Genomic DNA, 19233 nt, shown 5'->3' with positions numbered 1-19233 from the left:
CAAGCATACACCCCAAGGTTTACTTGTTAAGCCTTGCTTAACATTCATATCTCATGAAATGATGTCCTTGACAACCAATCCATGTTCAAGTGATTCTAACACTTTATACTTTCAAGCATTCATAAAGTAGATTAGGTGAGTATATGCCTTTCACCACAAATGCACCTATTAGACTTCTATTCATCACATTGACTCTACTCTCAAAGCCCTAGTGATTCAACATTTATCACTACAAGCCTTACTCTCAAAGCTTTACTTCATTCTAACCTTATTCATATCTAGATTACAAGACATTCAAGCAATAAGTTTCATCTTAAGCAATTCTCATCACATTCCTTATTACTAGGTGATTCTTAGTCATAATTCATCATAAGGACTCAATTCCATCTTTACAAGTCAAGAACCATAATATTCAATAAATTCTAGTTCAATTCATAATGATATGTTCCTAACCTTGAACAATTACTACTCAATGTTGACACCCAATTTTGACCCTCCCCGATAATAATTGATTTCTAAGCTTCTTAATATTCAAGCGATTTGAAATAATTAGATATGTCAAATTCAAATAGTTTCAAGGTTAGTGTAAATAATTTCAATCGATTTCTATAGTATTTGAATAATAAATATATTTCATATAATTATATAAGTAATTAGTATATTTTTTAAATGTTTGAAAAACATATCAAAAGATTTTACATTTTAGTTAAATATTTTATTAATTTACTTAAAGTTATAGTTTATAATTTTTGAGTTTAATTAGTTTTGTAATTGAATTAATTAGTTTATAATTAAGTTAATTATTTTATTTTATTTTTTTACTTCGTTAAAGATTAAGAAGCTCATTAATTAATTTATGTTAACTCATCTTGTTTAAATTTTAGCTGAATTCGCCGATTAAAATTCAATTTGGCTACAATTTAAATTCATTTGGCTATTGTGTAATTGCAATGCTAGCCACTTTCTCACCTTATTATTAATTCATTGTTGAGATAAAAAATTGGGCCATTTACTTGCCATATTTCAGCAGCCCACTTCAATGTTTCAGCCCAATTAACAATTCCCAACATTCAAATTCAAACTTCCAGCAACCCAGCCCACCAAATAACTTCCCTTTCTATTTTGAACTCCCAGCCCACCAGAAACAACACCAAACCGACCCAATTCCCCTGACCCGGCCCCATCCCCTTTTCCTTCAATTTCAATACATCAACAGCAGAACAGACGTACAACAGTATCAAACCGACCCCTGCGTCGTTTTCTTCCCAAACAACTTGCAAGCAACGTTCAAATCCCAGCAAATCCGAAAAGCAGCAGGTGTCTGCCACGCCCATACTCATCCCAGTCCCCTCATCCCCTTTTCAAGGATTTCTGAATCTCTCCACTGTTGATTGGAAAAGAGCAATTCAAAATTCAAATTACAACCGTTTCCCCCAAATTTCCATCTATATATTCATCTCTTTGGGTCGCAACTAAAGGAGGGATAAAGAAGCACAATAATTTCTTACTAGATATTCAAGAATAGGTTTATATTTTCCCTCTTGTTTGCCCCTAACTGGAATTTTCTGAAACTCATCGGAGATTTATTTGTGGTGGTGTATAGCTTCACAGTCAAGCTCGTAGTCTCAGCGCGCTGCCCGGAAAAAGGTAATACCCCTCCCTCTATTTCCGTTTTAGAAGTCATGTAGTTTGTTTGTTTCTCCTTGGTCGTTTCTCACTCAGTTTTGAGTTTTTACCTTTGTTGTATGTTAAGCTTGTCTGCAATCCTCGACTTTGATATATAGTTTGTTGCTGATCTTTTATGATATTTAGCTATTAACTTTAAGAATGTGAAATATACATGTACTGACTCTTCTTGGTTCCTTCGATATTAATCAATAGGAATTTATATATCCAGTTGTTCTTTAGCTTTCATTTTTAATTAGTTTGAGAGCTGTCATATTGCTAATATATCAATCATCTATCCGAGAAGCATTTTAGTTTGTTTTTGTTAGGATTTGTTGCCGAGTTTTTTTTCATGATCTAAGTTCATATTTGTTCACCGATTTGTTTCCTTGTTCAAGTTGGCTTAAAGTCTTGACCATGTCTAACTTTGATGATTTTGCCTGCTCATTGTCAAGATTATCAATCTTCTTGTTTATCATCAGTTTATTTGCGTAAGTGAAACTTTATCGATTTAAGCCGATCTTCTAATATAGTTTCATGTTTTTTATTCTTTTTTCTAAATTAACTCGGGTTGCTTTCATGCTTATGTGATCATTTACGCCATTGTGGATTTGTCCAGAAAGCTCTAAAAATGTTTATTGATTTTCCTTATTTTGGAAATGTTTGGCATAATCATTTTTCTTCATCGTGAATTTGTCTATATGAGCCGGCTAACTGTAAATACGGAATATCTATTCGACACTTCCTTCCCCCTGACATCTTCTTTGGAGAATAATATCATCTTTTTTCAAGTCTTTATTTGATTAGCTATAGATTGACAGTGTTCTAATAATGTTAATTGTCTGCCATGTATTTTGGAGGTTTATCTACATAAGTTTAAAATTTTATCTTTCTTATTTTATCCTATTTGGTCTTAGTTTGGCATTAAGAGATCTATTGATTTTCATATTAATGTTATGGGTTTATATCCAGATTTGAGAAATCTATTTGTGATACATGGAATGAGTGATAACGACTATGTAATTGCTTTCAACTAAGTTGATTTTATGAGTTGCAACAACCTGCGTTTTTTCTCATCTTTAGCCCGCATTATACATATGCTAATCCTTATTCTTTGTTTTCATTACATGAATTGTCAATCCGAGTTCACTTTGGACTCATCTTTTGCATATCCTTGAGTCGTTCCGAGTCATTCTCATATTTGCGGTGAAAGAGAAGCTGAAACAGGCTGTATACATATTGTATACAACAGTATACACTCATTATACAACGAATTACAGGTCAAAAACGTAGGAATACAAGGCTGGAGCAAAATACATGTATTCGGAAGCAAGAAATACATGAAAATGGCTGATATACATCAGTTGTATACCAAAAAGGGAATTGTGTTAAACTCCAAAAACAACAACGAAATTGGCCCAAAAGGGGGCCCAAATTCAAAATTTCTCATTTACTCGCTAATTATTTAATTGTGATTATTTATTGTTTGTTGTGTAACTCTAACTTTATAATCGTAAATCAACTTAGTTGGATCCCCCAAAAGACGAGCTATTTCTCTGTGTTGTTTTGTTTCTAACAAATCTCATTTTATCAATTTTTGTATTATCATTTATAATCTTTAGTCAAAACTTCCTTTTTTTCTTTTTAGTTTAAAATAGTTTTTTCATAAACCAAAATGACTCAAATAAAAATCAACTAATTCCCTTAAAATTCTAATTACTTGTCTCTAATTCAAATATTTCAATTAAGGTCTCATTTTCTTAAAAAATAAAAATTGCTCTTTGTTTAACTATTTTCTCAAAGTTAATCTAATAATGTAAATTATTATTATAAATACTTACTTAGTCATTTTCTCAAGAAAATGTTAGTTAAAACTTTTATTTTACAATTAATCCGAAATGATTTTCATGCTTTAATATATTAAATTGGTTTAAGTTATTTTTAAAATGAATTAAATAAATTCTAATTAATCTAGTTTTATTAAAAATTCTAATCACTTGTATTTCTAGTCAAATGTTCTATTTTGGATCTCTTTCTCTAAAAAAAAATAAAATAATATAAAAATGTGTCATTTATTTAATTATTTCTTAAAGTTAATAGAATATTATTAAAGTATTATATTTTATGTTAAATCATTATTTTTTCTAAAAATAGTCATATATATTTTAGTCAAGTCGTAGGTCAACCGCAAGTTAGCGGACACTTCGAATGCTTAAACCCTTCTTGAAGTGTAAATTGAACCCGAACCCTCTTGATATTTTCAAATGATTTTTTTTCTGTTTAAATCTTTGAAAATGATAAGTTTTCTTAAATTTCTTTAAAAAAAATTAAGTGGCGACTCTTTCTAAGTATTTTCTTTAGTGTTTTATACTTAGAACATTTCAAAAAGTGTTTTTTCTAAAGATAGATAAATTACGACACAACACTCAAGTCATTGATTTAAGAGAATCACTTTGAACCTTCAATTTGACCTCTAATGGCATAAACCCACAAATATCACATTCATCAATTTAGACTAGGGTTTACCATATAAAAATCACATAAATTCATGATAATATCACTAAACAAAGCTAAATCAATCATAATTAGGTATTATCCACTAGATTGGAATCATACCCACATCCTACCCACAATGTAAGAAGAACCCTAGTTAGAATTGGGGTTTTAATCTACAATTAGGGGATTACTAAGGGGGATCTATGGGTGGAAGAACCCATAGATGAAGAGCTAAAACATACCTTAATCAATTCCCTAGCACAAGCCTTTAGCAATAGAACCTTTGTTCTTAACCTTAGCTTCAAGCCCTAGCTTCTTCTTCAATAGAGGTCTTTCTTAGAGAGAGAAATATTTTAGAGATGAGTGATTTGGGTTTTGATTTAGAATGACTTAGTTGGGGTGGTTAATGACTTAAAATAATATATATATATATATATATATATAGGTGTATAAAACACATATAAAACGACCCCCACTAAATATCACTTAAAAATGAATTTACCAAAAATCCTTCGACTAAGCAGCCTATTACCAGGGGTCATGCCCACTTGGACGGACCGTAAAAGGTACCATGGCCCATGGTGGTGCCTGTGGTCCCTTGATTAGTGACCCACCTCATCATAAAAAGCCTCCATGGGGCGAAGGAAAGACCACGAGGCCTCCCATGATCCGTGGTCAAGCCAACGGGTCGTGGTGATGGCCCTGGTCCCTTAGGCAATATCTAGGCCTAAGGACCTTAGCTCCCACCAACCTAAGGAAACTTCACGGTCCGTGGTTAAGACCACTGGCCGTGAAAGTGGTCGTGGTCTTGAGGCTGAACTTGGCCAAGGTTGGGAAGCCTTATCCCTTGGAACCCTATATCAATCCTTAGATGACTTTCTAAATTACGAGGCCTAACACGTACCTTGACGTTCAACCACTAACCCCCTCATTCTAAGCACGAAAAGTCTCATCTACGACTCTATTCCTCATACATCAAACCTTAGAACCCTAGCTTAAGGCCCTAGTTTAGTCTACTAATTTTTGGGGTGTTACATTATCTATCTAAAAGCACTCCTAAACATCATGAGATCGTTCCTATCACAAATCACAATCCTTGAACCCATAATTCAATTCAAGGAAAGTTAAGAGTCAAGTAAAGAAAAATTGATAGTCAAGTCAAGAAGTTAAGAGTTAAGTCAAGAGAAGTTCATAAAGTATTTCAAAAGTCTTTCACAAACGTTTTAATTTTGTTTTAAGACTTAAGCTTTGAGTTGAGTAAAAAGTAGGAGTAAAGTTAATTTCTTCAAAGATTATACGGGAACTACGTATTCCCAAGAGTTAAAAATATTTTCACATTTGAGCAAGAAGGGAAACACCGATTTCCAAGAAGAGCTTTTGAGCTAAGTTTTTGAGTAATTATCTCAAACCAAAGACATAGTTTTGTTTTTAAAATTGTAACAACCCGGAAATTTAGGAGGAGAAATTAGAGCGTAACGAGTTTGTTTTGAGTTGTTGTGGGGTTTTAGAAGTGTAAAACAACTTCTCGAGCGTAGGTTGAGGTGTTTAGGGGTTAGACGTCAAGGTACGAACCCCCATGGACCTACGAGGACCCTAAAGTCTAAACCCCAAGGCTGCCTAAGTTCCAAAATTTTGCCCAAAAAGTGTGACCCACGGAGGGTACCTACGCCACGTAGGGTGGTCCACGCTCTGTGGGGATGGTTCGTGGTTCAAAGGGAAACTAAGGAAGCTGTAGGTCCAACCTACATCGCACTAGTACGGGATGTGAGCTGACCTACTCCTCGTAGGTGGTGGCCGTAGGTCATCACTGCACTTGTTGTCCAAGACTCGGCCAAATAAAAGAGATTTAAGTAATTCATTTTTAAATTGGTTTTAAGTAGGGGTTGTTTAATATTGTATTTATACATATATATAAAGTATTTTAAGTCATTAAAACACCTTAATTAATTCATTATAACCCAAGACCCCAAATCAAATCCCAACTACTCTTCCCTCCCAAAATCTTCTCTTTAGAACTCCATCGAAGAACAAAAAGAAGGTCAAGTCTAGGGGGTCAAAGGAGCAGCCTTTATTCTTCAAATTTCATGAGTAAATATACATGAGGTATGGTAGTTTTCATCCTTGGGTAGCTATCACCCAAGGAACCCCTTCAGAAGCTTTTATCTCAAATCTAGAAAATCCAATTAGCTAGAGTTTCAACTCAACCCCATGGATTCGTTTCAAATTTGATTTTAAAGGTTGAATTATATTTTTTTTATGAGGGTATTAGGAATTTTATATGATTTTAAATTGAATCCCTCGATAATCCATGAGTTTTCCCAATCCTAGTTATGATTCTTCTTTACAATATGAATGTAGTTGAATGTTGATCCAATTGATTGAATATGAGTTGATTATGATGTAATTACATGATTTAAGTATGAATATACATGTATTCTTGATTAACCTAAGATTATAAGGTGAAATTGATATAGCCTATGGTTATGTCATGAAAGAGGCAAATTGAGGGTTTAGATGTGACCTTCTAAAATTGATGAACTTCTTGATGAATTGCCTTAGATTAGATCACCTAAACATGAATTGCTTATAAGTGAATCTTGTAGACATTAATGAACTTGATTAGGGCTTATATGATGGATCATGATTGAGTAGTATTGAGATTGACTCTATATGATATTAAATGACTACAATTGATCAATAATGAAGCATGTAGTTAGCTTACCTTGAGAATTAGGTTTACATAATGACCATGTGAGGTAATGCTTGAGAGTAAAGCTTGTAATATGAAAATGACTTCTAGGGCCCTAAATAATAACTAGCATGAATGAGCTATAAATGTGGAGGCTTTAAGAATGAAGCTATCATGCATGTTGAATTGTATAAGGTACTATTGTGTAAGGACTTTACCCATATGACCTACAATATGAGTATATGAGATTATACATAAAATGAATGAACTATTTGAGTTATGATTATGTACATGCCTATTATGATGAATGTTAGATGTGTTGATTTACATGGTCTATGATCCTTGAATGCAATATATGTGAACTATGCATGATTATGATATTATGTACATGCTTATGAACACTTTGAGAAAGAAGTGTCTATGATGATAATGTTGTTGTTGTGTCATTGCAAGGACAATCACACACACACCATGCATAAACTTGATTATGATGTATCAATGGTGTTAATTGAAAGTATAGTTCTCATATGCACCCTTACACATTGTTATGCATGAAATATACATGACCAAGATAATCATATTGTGTTGATTGAAAGTTCATTCTCATGAAAACACATGATGTTGGTGTGAAAGGTTTACTCACATACTAATGATGATTCTAAGGTTGAAAGTTCATTCTGACATACTTGAATCTATGAGCTATTATATGAGTTGGATTGAACGAAGGGTGACATACTCATTCAAACATGTAAATCCAATTCAAAGACCAAAACAAGTAATTTTGGGAAATAATGCTTAGCACCGAGTGGATATGAAAAGTGAGGTAGAGGCCCTCCCGTCAATACAAGAGGTTGGGTTCTCTAAATTATTCTCATGAGATAGAAGCTCATCCGCCAATACAATATATCGGGTTCTAGAAGCAATCTCTCTATCCCGTAACTGTGTGCCCATATAGGTATTAATCTAGTGAATCCACCTAAAAGCTAATACATTTAGTTCTACCTTAGGCAAGTAGGACACATTTTTCGGTGTGGGGTTACACGACATTGGATTTCATGTAGCTCACATGGTCTATGTCAGTTAAGGTTATATTCCCTCTATGTGAGTTATGTGCTATGGTTCCTTAAAATAGATACTTAGTATGAGTGGTAGTATGTGATGTCATTCATACATGACACAAGTAGACCTTGAAAGTAGCCATGGTGTGTTTCTCTTATTTTTATAAACTATGAACTATGACTAATGACTCTTTAAGAAGATCTACTTAGTATGAGTGAGGGTATGAGACTTCACCCATACATGGCACAAGTAGACTTTGAGAGTAGCCATGGTGTGGTTCCATTACATTATGATGATTTATGTATTAATGCATGCTCAATTTGGATTGTTGTTATGATTGACTTTCCTTGACATGAGCTAATGAATATGCATGTTTCCTTGTCTATGAGTATTAACTATGGATGAGACTAATGTATGATAAGTATGAGCATGGTGACCTAAAGGTAGTACTTAGTGTAGATAGGGTTATAGGATCTTATCTATGCATGTCACAAGTATAATATAGGGTCACTTATGTGATGGTTCTATTATGATGAGGTGGTCTTAGTATTTGACTAAGGTGACCTAAAGGTAGTACTTAGTGTAGATAGGGTTATAGGATCTTATCTATGCATGTCACAAGTATAATATAGGGTCACTTATGTGATGGTTCTATTATGATGAGGTGGTCTTAGTATTTGACTAAGTATGTACAATATGCCTTATGAATGTTGATGTTTGCATTATGCCTATGATTGGAGACTATGTTTAAGACTATGTTGTTGTACTTATTCTATGATGAACTATTTATGAGTTGTCTTATGAGTATGTTCTCCAACTATTTTCCAAAAAGGATGTTTGAAATTAGCATAGGCATGGTTTCCAACCAAAATGTCCTTTTAGCATGTTTTCAATGATTTTATGCATGGCTACCATACTTAGTGCATTTTTGTACTAACCCATATTTCTATATTTTCTGTAAGTGTAGGGTTTGGCTCTTGAAGGTGGTCTTCTATTGATTTAAGCTTGGGATAGGTAATCCTTCTTGCTACTTGGTGAGTCATCAAAGATTCGAGGACGAGTATCTTTACTTAGTAGTTTCTTTTAGTACTTCATTTAAGAACTATTGTAAGGATTGTGTCCCTAAGTTTTAGACTTCGATTGTATTTAGATAGCTAAATGAGACAAATGTCTAGTCTTCCATTCTCTTTTATGAATGACTTCGATTGAAAATGAAAATTTTAATTCTGTATTATTCTATGAATTTTATGTTTATGATATGCTAAGGGCTTGTATGCGACCCCTTCGGGGTCAAGTACGTCGTGTTACGTCTAGAGGGTACTCCTGGGTCGTGACCAAAACATATGAGCTGAGTATATTTTGGGAGTAGTATTGAGCACCGATATGGGGACGCGAGTTCATAATAACTCAAGTCTCCATAAACCATGTAGCCATCATGGGTAGAAAATGATCATACTTTTTAGATAATTCCTTAGTGCTTTTTAGCATAGACTAGTGGATCCACTTAGTTAAGGCATTCTATATGACGGCAAAGTATAAGACAGTTCTGGCAGCGTGGGCAAGACGTTATATCATCACTTAGGCTCATAGTGGTGGTTGTCGGTTAAGAGAAACTCCCACAGTATTATATTACTTTATTATATGAGTAAGTTGTAGTTGTTATCGCTATTTCTTTAACAAACTGAGTTGCTTTCTATTGTTTTAAAATATTTCCATATATTGCATGTGTTGTTGTTTTTTATTGAGTTAAGTTATTCATGAGTTGAGTAAAGCCAAGGTAAGTGCTTCTTTTAGATTCCTTTCAAGCTTATGTTATGTTTAGTATTCCCCTCACATACTCATACATTCAATGTACTGATGTCATTTAGCCTGCTTCTTCTAATGATGCAGACACAGGTAACCAGGATCATCATCCAGCGCTTCGTTGATTCAGTTGAGCACTCAGAGTCAGTTGGTGAGCCTCTTTTTTATCCGGAGGACTCCTCTTTATCATTTGTTTTAGTATTTAATTCATTAGGATGTCGTGGGTCTTGTCCCGACATCCCTCTTTATTTTAGAGGCTTCGTAGACAGTCAAATAGTTAGTTATGAGTCCTTTAACTTTGTATTTCAGATGTTTTGCTATGAGACCTGAATAGCCTTATTGTCTAGTTTGAAGATTTCCTTTAAAGACATTTTAAGTATTTCATAAGTTCCTTATTGAGGTATTTATGATGTTTAAGTCTTCCGCTGAGTAAGTAAGTCTGGCCAAGGGTTCGCTTGGGGCCAGCAATGGTTCTCGAGTGCAGTCCCACCCAGGGTGTAGGCTCGGGGAGTGACATAGACAGATTTTTATTTAAATACATATAATACACATATACATATACGACTGAAAATCACAACAAAAAAATATATATACAAAATACAATTACATATACATATATAGATTTTTATGTATATGTATACCGAAATATACAAATACATATTTTCATGTATATGTATACTGAAATATACAGATTAATAGCGCAATTATGCAATCTATAGGTATATCATACAAATACGATTTTTATGTTTGCTAAACCTAAAATTTACTCTATTATCATTATATTTGGCCCAATAAATGTAAAGCCCATAACTAATATTTGTTGAAGAATAGTTTCATCTGGCAAATTGAGTACTAGATAAACGTACCAAATTAAGTCACAGCTTCTATAAATTAATTATTCCTCACTCATTAGGGTTATACCATATTCTTCACATATCTTTCGTTGTTGACGGCTGTGGTAAAGCAATGTCAGAACCAGAAGAACTAACGTTTCCGATCTTGTCTCTGATAAAATCTCATGCTTTAGGTATGTTTTCTAATATTTGATGAAGAATAGTTTCATCTGGCAAATTGAGTACTAGATAAACGTACCAAATTAAGTCACAGCTTCTATAAATTAATTATTCCTCGCTCATTAGGGTTATATCATATTCTTCACATATCTTTTGTTATTGACGGCTATGGTAAAGCAATGTCAGAACCAGAAGAAATAACGTTTTTGATTTTGTCTCCGATAAAATCTCATGCTTTAGGTATGCTTTTTGTAATGTTTCTATGTAAGATTTATTGTATTCAAAATTCTGACATACATAAAGTTAAGTATAAATGATTTCTTAATTTGACAAAATTTATGAACAATTAAATAACATAGATCAACTGATCAACATGGATTGTGGTGCACTGGTGAGAGTGTTTCACCCTTAACCAGAGGTCTTGAGTTCGAGCCCTGGGTATGGAGAAAATTCTGTTAGGAGCACCACCCCCGAATAGGCCCTGCAGTGCGCGATCCGGATTTAGTCGGAACTACAATGTGGGCTCCGGACACCGAGTGAAAAATCAAAAAAAAAAAACATAGATCAAATGAAGATAGTATTAACAAGCTGTGACTGACTGAGAAAACTCATGAACAATCGGATAATCAAGGCGAAATTAGTCAATTTAATAAGCATAATAAATAGGCTCTCCGTTCTAATGTATGTGATACCATTTGATTAGTCATAGCATTTAAGAAATAAGAGAAACTTAGGTTTTCCAAATTACTTTTGTTATAATAACTTTAGTACTTAGGTTTTGTTGATTTTTTTTCTTAAGTAGGTCCCATTAGTAAGGATAAAATAAGAAAATGAACAAACTAAAAAAAGGGTCATATAAATTAGAACAAACAAGTATATAAATAAGAGGAATTGACACAGATAGATAATTGCTACATATAATAATGAACAGTTCCACTAACTGATCTTCCCTTATTTCACCTTTTTCCTCCTAAATATTTACAAATTACAATAATTTATTTGTCTAACTTTAATTTAGTATAAAATTTACGAAAATTATTATTATTTTTACATCTTGTGGTTTTATATGGAAAATGTGTAGAATACATCAAAGAGGTTTTCGTCTTGTATTTTATCATGTCACATGAAAAGCTAAACTTAAAGAGTTGTCAAAAGAGAAAAGAAATATTTTATTATTAGAAAATAGACTAAAAAGGAAAATAAGACAAACAAATTAAAACAAGAAAATATAACTTTTTTAAAAAATACATTTTTAAATCAAATTAAAACATCTAATCTCCCTCCCTATTCATGAACTCGAATTATATAGAGTTAGAGCCAAATTGTGATGGAAATATAAGGCACGTAGTAACAATATAGTAATTTCGAGCATATATGAAAATCAATTAAATGCATAAAGGTCAAGAAGTCTATGGCCTAATGCAACTTGCATGCCACCTGACATAAGACAATTTATCTTTTGTATATATTCGTGGTTCCAAGAAAAGACAACTACCGACGAACCGGGACTAGGTTGGTTCTATTTCATTGCCTCATTGGCATATTACAGTACACGTCTGTTTTATTTAGGTTTCCATCTATGTTTCGAACCCGCTTTAAAGTTTGAGTAATCCTAATTTGCGTTGAAAAAAAATTAAAAATACACATAAAAATAAGGAAAATCAACATATAATAAAATTTTGATCTAGATAAATTGTTTGATTTTTTGTAAGAGGGTATCAAATGACATCTCTTAGATAGAGCTAGTAAGAGTTTTGGAAATTCGTTCGAACCCAATTCCATGTGTAAATTACGTTATTTATCGATAATTCAAATTATTTTTAGGTATATATAATAGTGTTGAGCCCCTTCAACTTTTTAGTTTGTTTACTTTTTAACAAAAAAAACTTACTCTATCAATGCTCCTTCACATAAGATAACTTTATCAATACATATTCGTTGCATAAGACGTATTATTATAAATAGAGGAATACTTGTCACTCCACCACCGGGCGGTGGATGTTTCAGTTGTGGTAGGCTATACATGTTTCTTCTTCTAATACTAAAACAGCAAAACAGAGAATAGAATAATAATAATTGAAAGTTGTCCATTTGCAGTTGCGTGTGTTAAGTGAGACAAACACAAAATGGACGGTAACCGAACAAATCCACATCAAAATTACGTTTTCTCGATTGATTCTTTCTCAATTCAAGTTTGATTCTCCAAACTTAGATGCCCAATAATCTTGTACAGTACTAATTTGAAAATTCCCTCTCCTTTTAGAAAGGTCCAAAATTCAACTCTATAACAAAGGGATCTTGCTTACTCTCTTTTGTGATTTGGGGTTTTTAAATGGCTGATGAGGAAGAGGGAAACCTGTGAAATTTCTAAGATGATTGAATTTTGCATTTACTGTTAGCAGAGGAATGGTGAGAGAAAAGAGGGATATAAGACCTGTAATCTTGAAATTTGGTGTTGCTTTAGCTATATCACTTGGTGGAATTCTCTTTACTTTTTTCAGAACTAAAAGAATCAAACCCTCTAATTCCTCTTCTTCATCCAATTCAGGTTAACCCCTCAACTTCATAACCATAAAAAATCACACCTTTTTGTTGCTATGTTTCCTCTTTCTCCTTTTTTTTTTTTTTTTTTTTTTTTTTTATAAGTTGGACTTATTTCCCTCTTTTTTTTCTTTGGTTTGATTTTAAAACAGGTGAGCGGCAAAATGATGATCAGACAAACCCTGCCTCGGGGAATTCAGTTTCAGAGTTTCCATGGAAATATGTAAGTTCGTTTGATAAGCCCTATGGTTCTTATTTTGATGTTTTTGGTTCTTACTTCTTACCTATTTTTTAGGTTTTAAGCTAAAATGTTGTTGGAATTGAAAGAACAACTCTCTGATTATATATATTTAGTTGGTAATAGATTGCTTTGATAGGACTTAAATTAGAGACTGTGGAAATGATTAATTAAAGTTGGTTGAGTTTCCTATATATTTCGGAAACAGCCTCTTCACCTCGGAGGTAGGGGTAAGGTTTGTGTACACTCTATCCTCCCCAGAGCACACTTTGTGAGATGACGTTGGGTATGTTGTTGTTGTTGGTGGTGGTAGAGCTTCTTATAAGTTATTTCAACCATTATGATTTTTGTCTTAGTTGTGATGGGTCATTGCAGTATAACTCCTGCTATCTAGTTTCATCTGATTTTCACTTTTTTTTTATCTACGGTGGAAGAAAACAGCAGTGACTGCAGCGCTCATGTAGTTCTGTAACTTTGAATTGTTTAATTGCTCACAAGGATGATTATTTCTGTTTGTTTTCGTTTTAATTCTGCTTTGGATGTGCTTAATATAGTTTACTTTTGGAGAACTCGGAAAAATAAAGCACATAGTTGTGAATTGAAGTTGTCTTGAATGCTTCCCTATTAACAGATTGTTGATCGGTTGTCCTGCTTGTGAGCTAATTCCTTCTTTTCTATTGCAGGAGGATGTTTCCATACCAAAAATCATTATTGGGAGTTCTATACGAAACCCATCTACAAATTGTAGGTCTGGTGGAGACAAAGATGGGCTTCTTCTGCCGGAGATCAATGAACTTGTAAAGGAATTCGGTTCGCCTCCAAAGGCTATATTTTCACCATGTGAGGATGTTGAAACACCGCTGCAGGGCACAGATTCACCCAAGGAATACAAGATTGTCGGAAGGGAGGACCATGAGCAAGAGATTAAGAACCTGAAGAATATTGTTAAAACTCTTAAAGAAAGGGAGAGGACTCGTGAGATCCAACTGCTCGAGTATTATGGCTGCAAGGAGCAAGAAAAGGCCATCATGGAGCTTCAAAATCGCGTCAAGATACACAATTTGGAGGACAGGCATTTGGGTCTAAAGATCGAGTCTTTGAAAGCAGAGATTATGAAATTAGAGGCTCAAGTGGCTGATTCTGCAAAGGTTGTCCCAGACCTTGAAGCTGCGAATTTGAAAATAAAGCAGCTGAAAAAGAAGCTCAGGTTGGAAGCTGATCATAATAAGGAACAGATTTTATCCCTTAATGAAGGAGTTTCGAAGCTGCAGAACGAGGAGAAGAATCCTGTTCAAGTTGAATCGGATGTTCAGTTGGAGCTCCAAAAGCTGAAGGACTTGGAGATCGAGGCTGATGAGTTGAGGAAATCTAACCAAAGCTTAAGAGCGGAAAACTCGACAGTAGCTGATAAACTGGACTATCTTCAGCTCTTTGCCATTTCTGCTCTGGAAGAGAATGTATTAGTAAGTCTTTTATTCATCAACTTTGTTTATTTCATGTGTTTTTGTTGACCTTTGTTCTGACACAGGCAGAAGCACTGAAAGAAGAAAGTCTACAGCTGAGAAAGCAAAATGAAGAATTAGTAAAGAAAGTTGATCACATTCAAGAAGGTCGCTACAGTGATGATGACGAAGTAGCCTATCTTAAATGGATAAATGCTTGCCTGCGATATGAGCTGAGGAACTATCAGCCTGCCCTAGGCGAAACAACTGCAAGGGATCTCAGTAAAACGTTAAGCCCCAACTCTAGGAATAAAGCCAAGCAACTAGTTGTTGAATATGCAGCTAAAGAAGACCAAGGGGACGGGGGAATCCATGTTTTGGATCTTGATTCTGACCAGTTATCCTCCCAAGAACCACATCTTATGAATTCGGGTGAGTTTGATGGTACTTCTATTGCTAATTCTTCAGCCCATAAGACTGACACTTCAAACAAAAGCAAAATCTTTCGTAAGCTTATGAGACTAATACGGGGAAAGGACCATCATCATAATCATTCAGAAATGGTTCACAGCACTGAAGAGAATGCAGCAAGATGCTCTTATTGTTCTTCTGGGTACTGTTCAGATATGTCTGTCGTAGATACCGGAGCTATTAGGCCCCAGAGCAGATCAAGAACACCATCTCCAGGTTCATCCAAAAAATTTATAGATTTCCATTCATTTGATCAAGGCGCTACAACCAATAAAGGAGAAAGCAGAAACTATCCGACACGTACAAGGAGATACAGTGATGTGGGCTCTTTAGATTATATGTCAAAACGTCTCGCTGAATCACTTCAAGAAAAAGGAAATAACCATGACCAAGAAAATGTTCATAAATCTGAGTTGGCGAAATATGCAGAAGTTTTGAAAGGATCTCGCTCTAAAGAACCAGTTCGCAAGAGATCAGCATCAGTTAGTTTCTTCTAACTTCTACCAGTTTTTGTTGCCCCTCTACATCATTAGAGGTAGCCTAGGTTCTATAGTTGTTTGATCCTTCATGATGGGAATCAAATCATAGCAACATGTTATGCAGTTGTTTACTGTATGTAGTCCTACAAATATTAAAACTAGTGCAGCTTCTTCCATGGAAGTTATATATACTGAGAATTTTTTTATTAGCAAAAGGAAACAGAAGAAAAGAGCACACATACATGTGTGTAACATTAGATATCAATGTTTGATTTTCTATGTAGCTTCTTTTTTTGAGATGATTTTCTTTGTAGCTTTAGTTGCTGTTTTTTCAGGGGGGTGTTTGGTACGGAGGAAAACATTTTCTCATCTTCGGTTGGTCAAAACTTTTAGGAAATATTTTTTCCTTGGAAAACAAGTTCATTAAAAATGAGGAAAATGATTTTCATGTAGTAGGGAAAACAAGTTTAACAAGGGGCATTCTATATTGATTATGTCCTCCCTATTTTCAAAACATACCTCATCTTCAGTCTCACCCTCAGTAACCTCATTCCCACCGCTCCACACCCCTACTCCAATTCCACCTCTCGTAGTATTTGTCAAAATTATATATAGATGCTTTTATGATAATGTTTTTCAAGAAAATATTTTCCTTCCCTACGAACACATTGACCTCTTGACATGAATGCTTCTTCATTGTCAAAGTAGATAGTACTATTTTAATGAACGTTTGATACTCTTAATTATGACTTCATGGAAAAATCGATTCTTCTTTCATGTGGATGATAAGGAGCCAACCCCCGTAACATTTTCTGATTCAAATGCGTTGCTAAGTCAATTTCAGTCTGCAGGAATCATTAATGCAACTTGGTGCTAAGTATCTTCTTACCTATGGTCTATGGCTGTCCTTGTGATATTTTCTGTATGTGTCAATTCTCACTAACGCGGATTTAAGGATTCATACAGCCGACTCAACTTATTTGTATTCTTGTGATAAAATTTAACAACTATTGATGAGGAGTTATCCGTGCTTAACTTTTTAAGATTCTTAGACATGTTTACAAGGAAGCTACAATCATCATCTTAATTATAAAATTATTGCTTTTCATACTCAACTTGTCTAGTCTACATTATACCAAAAGGGAAAATAAAATATCATCTAGATTGCTCTTTACTGCCTCTTCGAATGCCCAAATACCAAATTTGTTATTTGAGCAGATTTGTTTATTCAATGTGATGTACCATGAATATCCCTTACTTATCAATAAGCTTAGAGAATATGAAAGATATGAAGGAAAAAATATTTAATTGAGTGCACATGCTCTAAAACTAAACTAATGCATTGGAATTTATTTATTCTGCATACGCAATGTTGATTTTGATTCAACTTGAGGAAGTTTAATTAAATAGGATGGATATGAGGAATAGTTTATATTCTTATTTTAGTCGAAAGACTTTGATGATTAGTTAGTTAAATCTCAGATGACATATGACTCAATGTTTTAATTCAACTTCAAGAAATTTACTCAAATAAATAGGATGATACAGAACAGTTCATTTCATATTATTATCTTATCTTAGTCAAATGACTTTGTATGTCCTTTAATTTTTCGTCACGCTAGCTGCCACATTTAAAGCCTCAGTTTGGAGATGCGATTCCATATTATAATTAGAAATTATGATTTTAAGTCAAAATTTGGATATGTGATATAAAATTATAATTTCATATTTCAAAGTCAGTGTAAAGAGATTGTTTATATCATGTGAAGTAGTTATATTAAAAAATAACTAGTTATTATTACTGTTGACTAATGGATCTTTATAAAATTATGTGTATTTGAAAGTTTGCAATTACAAACATTTATTCATAAAAAAGAACATTAAAACATGTGATTTATCAATGTAGTGTCTTATTCTGATATCTTATTTATGACTTTTATTTTGTTCATTTGATAATTTTGTATTGCATTTTCAAACAAAATTTTAATTTTATACCATAATTTCATATCGCATATGTTAATTTTAGTCTCCTCTTTTCCACCTTTTTGCCAAATAAATCAGAAAAACACGTCAAGGAGACCATTTCGCCCTTTTCTTAAACTCTGTTTTTTTTTTCTTTTTACTTTTTGTGCACTGAACAGATTAAAAAAGGTTTACAAATTACAATCTTTAAAAACAAAACAATACCACTTTGATATGTCCGGAGAGGAAACTCCATACTCTTGAACGTATTTCTCCGGATTATCAAATTTTCATTATGTTTATGTCCTTTATTTGCTATAAAATCGACACATTAATTTCTCTCTACGTAAATAATTCGTACGGTAAATTAAATTGGACCATCACTCCGCACATAGATAAAACTTCAGGCTTTCCTTGTCGTAATTTATCAACTTGAATTACAAAACGTTACAAACACATTGTTCCCCACAATGTACACATAATAATACTCCTATAATCAACCTAAAGAAACCAATAAGTTCCTTCTTTATTGAATAACATGTACGTATAATTAATCAAAGTCACACCAATTGCTGATCAAACTTGTTCAATTCTGACATGTAGAGAAGAGAAACTTCAACAACCACAGCGGGTACAACAAGTACCTGGGGGTGGAGGTTCACAACACCCCACACAATGAAGACATACAACACGTGGTGGAAACTTGCTTGACGCGAGTTCTGCATACAGAAAAAAAACACATATGTGAACTAACTTCAGAGATGAATCTAAAATTTAAATGTATGTATCTAATATTATCTGCTTAGATTCATGAATTCATATTATGTCACATAAATTATGATACCTCGAGATGCATCGCATGACCATAGTAGCAAGGGAGCTAAGAAAATAGCATAGATCATAAGTGTAATCACTATGGATCTTATAGAGTTGTTGGAGAGTAGTGCTGCCATATTATATTACAAACCTTAATTTCTATACGAAAAAAGTAGTAATAATTTTAAAAGCTTTAATTTTAGAACTTGTGTTTCAAGCTCAATGCTTTTGGAAGTATTTATATGAATTTTGACCGTGTGTACACAAATACTACAAAGCAAGCAAGTCAATTGACTTTGAGGGAGTAAAAAAGGGGTAGAAACAAAGGAAAATTCTCAAGTAATTTAATAATGAAGAAAATATTTTGTCAAGTCATCTAATCAAGGAAACTACCTAGTTCCAGCAGAGGCGGACCTAAACTTTAATTTTAATTGATTAAAAATTTTAAGATTCTCGATATTAAATTCATTGAGGTGTTAATATTTCGGGTTCATGTCTATAGTTATTGATCTTTTAGTTGATTTTTGCATATTATATATATATATATATATATATATAT

At 33.5% G+C, this 19233-nt stretch overlaps 1 protein-coding gene and 1 long non-coding RNA gene across 2 annotated transcripts; one reads left to right on the top strand and one right to left on the bottom strand.

Moving 5' to 3' along the window:
* The first annotated feature begins 12805 nt into the window (after positions 1-12805).
* On the top strand, positions 12806-16161 carry LOC102583231 (protein CHUP1, chloroplastic-like). The gene is made up of 4 exons (XM_015312695.1): positions 12806-13273; positions 13419-13489; positions 14188-14967; positions 15033-16161. The coding sequence occupies exons 1-4, from the start codon at positions 13132-13134 to the stop codon at positions 15912-15914; spliced, it is 1875 nt and encodes a 624-aa protein (XP_015168181.1). The 5' UTR covers positions 12806-13131; the 3' UTR covers positions 15915-16161.
* Positions 16162-18250: 2089 nt separating this feature from the next.
* Positions 18251-18901, bottom strand: LOC102598411 (uncharacterized). The gene is made up of 2 exons (XR_368001.2): positions 18703-18901; positions 18251-18577 (listed from the first exon to the last, which is right to left on the bottom strand). It is a non-coding gene; the product is annotated as an uncharacterized lncRNA (long non-coding RNA).
* Between the last annotated feature and the right edge of the window lie 332 nt (positions 18902-19233).

This window comes from Solanum tuberosum, unplaced genomic scaffold (genome assembly GCF_000226075.1).
Source record: "Solanum tuberosum cultivar DM 1-3 516 R44 unplaced genomic scaffold, SolTub_3.0 scf00215, whole genome shotgun sequence".
NCBI lineage: Eukaryota > Viridiplantae > Streptophyta > Magnoliopsida > Solanales > Solanaceae > Solanum > Solanum tuberosum.
This window is presented reverse-complemented; position numbering and strand designations above follow the sequence as displayed.